Source organism: Octodon degus, unplaced genomic scaffold (assembly GCF_000260255.1).
Source record: "Octodon degus isolate 3935 unplaced genomic scaffold, OctDeg1.0 scaffold00037, whole genome shotgun sequence".
NCBI lineage: Eukaryota > Metazoa > Chordata > Mammalia > Rodentia > Octodontidae > Octodon > Octodon degus.
The window spans coordinates 4,129,983-4,137,099 of NW_004524613.1; the positions used below are offsets into that span (position 1 = coordinate 4,129,983).

Below are 7,117 nucleotides of genomic sequence, written 5' to 3' on the forward strand. Positions count from 1 at the left end.
ACCCCCGCCAAACAAAATTCATTTCTGTCCAATCTCTCCACACACTGTCACTACATCTACTTCATTCTGCATTTGGCACTACTCTATCCCTCTGCCTTTCCCACTCAACCCCCCCATTTAAAAAAAGATCATGCCGTAGACCTTTACCAGAATAAAGGTGGGTAAGGACTGCCAACTCCAATAAAGGATAAAACGAGCCTCAGATCATTAATATTACCCTTATCTAAATACTGGCTTTCTTTTCCTTCTTGTAAGATAAAGTATTCTCCCCCACCCCCCAGGCCTTTCATTTTTTTAAATTTTTTTACATTTATTTAGAGTGTGTGTGTGTATGTGTGTGTGTGTGTGTGGCCAGCTCAGCCCACCAGGGGACGGGGCTGGCTGGCATGTGGTGCTGGGGGATTGAACCGCGGTCCCTGTGCTTTGCTAAGCTTGTTCCAAGTAGGTGCTTTAGACCACCGAGCCATCTCACCAGCCCACTAAGACAAATCTTTCAGCACCATCCCCTTCATCACAGAAAGATACTGTTGGGTTTTTTTAGAAACACACTGTTTTTAGTATATTATTATGTACATTATTATTTTGTATATTCTTATGGTAAGGGAGAAGCAACCTGGAAAATGCCCAAACACCTATACGTAGTTTATGTTAGAGGGTTTTTTGTTTTGTTTTGTTTTTGTATTTAGAACAGGATGTACAGGGTTTCACTGCATAGATTGGACTCATAGTGATCCACCTGTTCACAGCCTCCCAAGTGCTGGGATTACAGGCATGCGCCACCACACTCTGTCTCAGTGCACCCTAGGCGTGGGGCTGGAATGGCAGGCCAGCCCCTGGTCTGCCTAAGTAGGTGGCTTTAATAGCTGAGCTGTTTGGCCAGCCCTTTATGTTATAGTTTGATACCACAAAAAATAAAACAAAAAAAATATTTCACCATGTAAAGCAATTTGCAAAACTATGTAATTGGAAATAATAAAATGCAAATTATATTGATCATAAATGGGCAAGAGGCCAGCCAGATAGCTCAGCGGATTACCGTGCCTGCTTAAGCAGAGTGCAGCAGCCAGGATTGGGCATGCTTAGACAGCAACAGAGACTGGGTGTGGTGGCATGCGCCTGTAATCCCAGCACTTGGGAGGCTGAAAATAGGATCACTGTGAGTCTGATTTGTGTAGTGTGACCCTGTAGACCCTCTACTAAATATAAATAAATATATAAATGGGCTAGAATTGTGGGATATGAAGATAATCATAAGGTAGAGAGAAAGATTTATCATCATGTACATGATCTCCTTCAAATTAGTGGCTTAGATTACTTGGGAAGAATAGAGTCCAACTTTGGTACTGAGTGAGAGAGATCTGAATCCTTGCTGTGCTACAGTGCTACTGTTGCCTTAGATGGCCTTCAGGAAGACAGATACCCAAATTGATTTCTTAATGTTTCGTCATTAAGCTGTAAAGATAAAATATGTCAGAGAGAATGGTTCTGTGGGCTCAGTAAGTAGCTTTTCACACCTATCTCATATCTAGTAAGATGCCTAGGAGGGTAACTGGAGTGGGCCAAGTAGACCTGTGTGGACACTCTGAGTAAAGGAATCCTGGAGTCTTTGGCTTGTGGAGTGAAGACTTTCTTAAGATCCTAAGATGGAAGTTTCTAGCACAATAGCCTAGAATATTGCTTCAGCCTCCTTTAAATCTGAGTTGTGTACAACAGCCAAGCTATAATGGAGTTCCTTACCCATCTGGGTTAGGTCCTCTTGTGGACTTGTGGGAGGTTGTTCACATTTTCACTGGGCTGAGGCTCAAGTCATAGAGCATGTCATTGGCAGTGTTCACTGAATGGAAACTGAGCGATGTGGTAGAATGGGAAGGAAGTGATCAGAAACCAAGCAGAATGATGGTGACTGGCCAGAGCAGAAGCCCAGGGTTCCCAGCCATTTGCCAAAACCTGTATCTTGAGCCCAAGTTTCTTTGCTGTGCACATGTCATAGATTAACACCACAGCTTTAGGGGCTTTACATTTCCTTTAGCTAATAGGACCAAGTAAACTCTGCAGGACTTGTTTAAATACTTAATTTTTACCTATCATTTCCACCACAACATATTGCTTTAACCTTTACCTGTCCTTGTAGATTTGACCATTTTTCTCTATGAAATTCTAAGACCCCTCTTTTTTTTTGTGGAGTGCTGGCCTCTTACAATGACATGTTCAATACTACCTAAGCCAGCATTATTATTTGACTACAAACAGAGGATGGTGGATGATGTGTAGTTACCTATGTATCCCCAGCCCTAGCATAGTACCCACCTTGGCCTTCATCCCTAACACATAACTGTGCTCGCTTTGGCAGCACATATACTAAAATTGGAACGATACAGAGAAGATTAGCATGGCCCCTGCGCAAGGATGACACACAAATTCGTGAAGCGTTCCATATTTTTACATGTGTAAATATCGTATACTTCCCCTAGTATAAGAACTCAAAAGAAGAAATACAAATAGAAAGGTATAATACAAGTAAAAGGAAAGCAGGATCTCGAGGACTAACTAAGAGAGGGAAAGGAGAAGAGCTAGGAAACATGACAGTGACAAGCCATACAGTTATATGTAGAGGATGGGCAAGGCAATGATCCTGAGAATCTCCAGAAGATCTTTGAATCTAGCAGTTAATTGGGAAGATTCTCACCCTGCCTAACACATGACTGCACAAATTAATAGCACAACTGTGAGAATAAGTGTACTTGCATGTAACATGTTCACACCCACAGAACTCATTTTTACTCTTCTTACAAATACTGTGGGTTGGGAGGGAAAGATTTCTTGACCAGTTGATTTTATTGTCACTTTCTTCTAGAAGAAGCTGTGAATAAGGTGAAAATTCAGGCCATGTCCGAAGTACAGAAGGCTGTTGCTGAAGCTGAGCAAAAAGCTTTTGAAGTGATTGCAACGGAGAGAGCTCGAATGGAGCAAACCATAGCAGATGTCAAACGACAGGCTGCAGAAGATGCCTTTCTCGTCATCAATGAGCAAGAGGAATCCACTGAGGTCAGTATTCTCTTAAGGCCCTGAGGCCGAGGCTACCAGCTGAGGGAGCACACACACTTGCTTGCCTCAGTGCTGTACCAAAAGTTTTATTTTTCACTTTGGGACTCTACATACCAATCTGTGTGTATATAAATATATAATTTGGGGATTTGACTTTTGATTTGTGGGTACTTGTTAATTTAGTTTTGAAACAAGATTGCACTGAGTTGCCAGAGTTGGGGTTGAATTTGTGATCTTGTTGTCTCAGCTTCCCAGAGTGCTAGGATTGTAACATATGCCACTGTGACCAGCTGGTTTTGTTTTTTAAATAAACAACAGAATACTGGATATGGTGGTGCACACTTGTAACATCAGCACTTGGGAGACTGAGGCAGGAGTATTGCTGTGAGTTTTGAGGCCAGCCTCGGCTACATAGTGAGTTCAAAACCAGTCTAAACTATATAGTGAGAATCTGCCTACAAATGAATGAGTGAATGAATGCAATTTTCCTTTTTTTTTTTTTTTAATGTATTTAGTACAGGGTCTCACTACCCAGATCAGACTCATAGTGATCCTCCTGTTTTCAGCCTCCCAAGTGATAGGATTACAGGAGTGTACCACCATGCCCAGTCTCATTGGCCATCTCAGCATGCCCCAGGGGTAGGGCTGGCAAGGCATACTTCCTCATAATTAAATGATCCATTTTAATACAGCAGTACCAAACATGGTTATTAAGAATGAAAATGGCCTAAATATCAGGTGCTATCACAGGATATATTAAAATGTATTATAGTAGGGCCGACAAGATAGCTCAGCCAACTAAGTACCTGCTCAGGCAAGTGCGGGAACTGGGGTTTGATCCCTGGCACCACATGCTTCGCCAACCCCTCCCCTCCCCTGGGCTCAGTGAACCATGACCAAGTCTGGGAGTGATGGCACATGCCTGGAATCTCAATGCTGGGAGGCTTGAAACCAGAAGGATCACAGGAGTCCAAGCTGCATAGTGAGACCCTGCACAAAATGCAAAAACAAACAGGGCAGGGCAAATAGTTAAGCAGATTACAGCACCTGCTTAGGCAGACGCAGTAGCTGGGGTTCAATCCCCAGGGGATGCCCTGAAGGTGCCCCGAGACGGTGATTGTGCTGGCACATGCCTGTAATCCCAGCTCTTGGGAGGCTGAACACAGGTGGATCACTACGAGTCTGATCTACCTAGTGAGACCCTGTACACCCTATACTAAAAAAATACAAAGAAAAAAAATAAAAAATGCATTATAGAGACACTCTAAAGAAGATACTATTGAGCCAGGTTTGGTGGTACATATCTAATCCCAGCACTCAGGGAGGCCAAGGCAGGAGGACCACTGTGAGTTCAAGGACAGCTTTGGCTACATAGTGTGTTTAAGGTCAGCCTGAACTGACTAGTGACAACATGTCTGCAAAACGACAACAACAATAAAAAGAAACCCAAGGTACTATGAATATGAAAATACAGTTCTTTTGGGGCTGGGGAGATAGCTCAGTGGCATAAGTGCCTGCCTGGCAAGTACAAGTTCCCAACTTCAATCCCCCATTCTGCCAAAGGAAAAAAAGAACATACAGCTCTTTCAAACTTCTCTTTTTCACTTTTCCTGTACTATTGGGTTATTTTTGTTCTTTCATTTTCTGTTTGTTTTTGAGGTGTTGAGTATTTAAGCCAGGACAATTACACTGAGCTACATTCTCAGCCTTTTTTTAAAATTTTTTATTTTTGTGGCAGTGTCTCTAAGTTGTCCAAGCTAGACTTGAGGTTGCGATCCTCCTGCATACCCAGCTGTAGAATTTTCAGGAGAGATGTATCTTCTACTGTGTATTTATAGCCATTTGTATCAATACCTGCATTTGCCTGTGTTTATCTAATTTTATATCTGTGCTGTGTGTGCGTGTGCATATGTGTTTCTAGAGGTCAAAGGACCCAGGGCCTCTTGCATTTCAGACAAGCATTCTACCATTATGCCACATCCTCAGCCTTCTGTGTTTAACCGTGTTGATCTCCAAAAAAGAATCTGGCCTTGACTAAGAGGAAGGGTTCTGGATCTGGCCTGTGTAGGTTTAAATCCCAGCTGTCCATTTAGAGGATTGTCTTTTAAGAAACTGCTCTGCCAGTGGGGGGCTTGTTACCTATCCCAGAAAGCTTGCTTCCAAAGTAGGACAAGGATGGAGGGGCTAACTGTTCATTGAGTTTATATTGGACCAGAAGGGGTGATTCTTCTCCATTTCATCCAGAAAATTCTCTTTGATGTTTAACATATGTTCCTGGGGTTTCTCCTTTGTCTTTTGAGAACCTGTCTAGTATGGAGGAAGGAGCACAGGGCTAGAGTTTGGAATCCCTGATATCTAGTTCACATCTCCCCTCACGCTGGCAGTGTTCCTTTCCTTCAAGGAGCCAGTCTCTTCCTCTGTGCTGTACAGGTCGTAGTGCCTTTCCTTCGCTTGTCAGTTTGCAGGAAAATAAAGTGAGGTCATGCATGGGAGCAGTGCCCTGTGCAGTTAGTGTGTAAGCTGTGGCTGCTTCTCACACAGCACAGGCCCTGACCCAGGCTTCTCCCTGTAGTGCCTGGGCATGGAGGGACACAAGAAAGGTCCCCTAGCCTCTGCCACAGGGCTTATTCTTGTCTCTTCCTTGTTTTTCCTGGCAACATAGTGGGTTAGCAACTGACTATAAAATGGGGCTCTTTTCCCCATTGGGCCAGAATTGCAGTAAGACCAGGGAAGTCTGAGATAAGTTCCAGGGATTTTTATTGGTTTTGTCTTTATTGATACATGTTTACACTAATGATTACATTTGATCCCAAGAGTTTTAACAAGTCCTTGTAATTTGAGAGTTTGCTTTTTGAGACATGGTCTCACTATGTAGTTTAGGCTGATCTTAACCTCACTATGTTAAGGCCCCTCAGATGAGCCTTTATTTATACTGATTCTTCCACCTCAGCCTCCCAAGTTCTGGCATTACAGGTGGGCACCATCATGTCCAGCTAAGCCCCAGTAGTTCTGATGTACCATAGGTAATTTCTGGGCCACACTTGGAGTGATATAACTGATACTCTCTGCTTGACAAAGGAAGTTTAATCTTATTTTACTTTTGGTTTCTTGACACAGGTCTCATCATGGCCATTTTCCTGCCTCAACTATTATTCCTTTTTTTCTTTTCTTTTCTTTTCTTTTTTTTTTTTTTTTCTTCAGTACTGGGGATTGAACTCAGGATCTTGCACTTGTCAAGCCTGCCTCAGCTGTTTGGGTGCTGGGATTACAGGCACATGCCAGCATAACCAACTGTCAAAGTTTTAAATTCATCTTCTTTCCTCATTTTTTGGGTGTATCTGTGTGTGTGAAAGAAAGAAGTAGACAGACAGGGTCTCACTGTGCAGTTCAGGCTGGACTTGAACTCTATCCGAGATTGGCCTTGTATTCGTGGCAATCCTCCTGCCCCAGCTCCAGCTTCCCAAGTACTGGTATCAAAGTGCCCACCACACTTGGTGGGGTTTTTTTGGGTTGTTTGTTTGTTTGTTTGTTTGTTTGTTTGTTTGTTTTTTGCAGAACTGGGGATTGAACTCAGACCCTTATGTTTGCCAGGCAAGCGCTTATCCTACTGAGCCATCCCCCCGCCTCCACACTTGGTATTGAAATGATATTTCTATTGAAATCATATTTATGACTTTGTTACCATGGCTAAGTTTTACACCTTTCCCATTAGCTACAGAGGACTGTAGAGGACTGTGTGGTCAGGACTTCTTGTTCCTGGACTGCAATAATCAACTTTTTTTTTTTTTTTCAGTTTAGTACAAGGTCTTACCACACAGATCAGACTTGTAGTGATCCTCCTGTTTTCAGCCTCCCAAGAGCTGGGATTACAGGCATGCACCACCACGCCCAGTCTCAATCCTGTCTTAGCATGCCCTAGGGACCGGGCTTGTGTGGCAGGCCAGGCCAAGGGTAGAACCCCCAGACCCTGAACAGTCAACTTTTTGTGTTACTCTTCGTCGTCTTCGTCGTCGTCTTCTTCTTCTTCTTCTTCTTCTTCTTCTTCTTCTTCTTCTTCTTCGTCTTCGTCTTC

At 43.2% G+C, this 7,117-nt stretch overlaps 1 protein-coding gene and 1 non-coding gene across 5 annotated transcripts in view; both read left to right on the plus strand.

Annotated features, from left to right (window-relative positions):
• Nucleotides 1-7,117, plus strand: part of Cbfa2t2 (CBFA2/RUNX1 translocation partner 2) — a 178,909-nt gene that overhangs the window by 168,632 nt on the left and 3,160 nt on the right. For all 4 annotated transcript variants that reach the window (XM_023714913.1, XM_023714910.1, XM_023714911.1 and 1 more), the window contains one exon: nt 2,855-3,045. In XM_023714913.1, the coding sequence (XP_023570681.1) occupies nt 2,855-3,045 (191 nt within the window). The remainder of the gene's footprint in view (nt 1-2,854; nt 3,046-7,117) is intronic.
• On the plus strand, nt 2,335-2,441 carry LOC111816682. Its single transcript, XR_002821031.1, has one exon. It is a non-coding gene; the product is annotated as a U6 spliceosomal RNA (small nuclear RNA).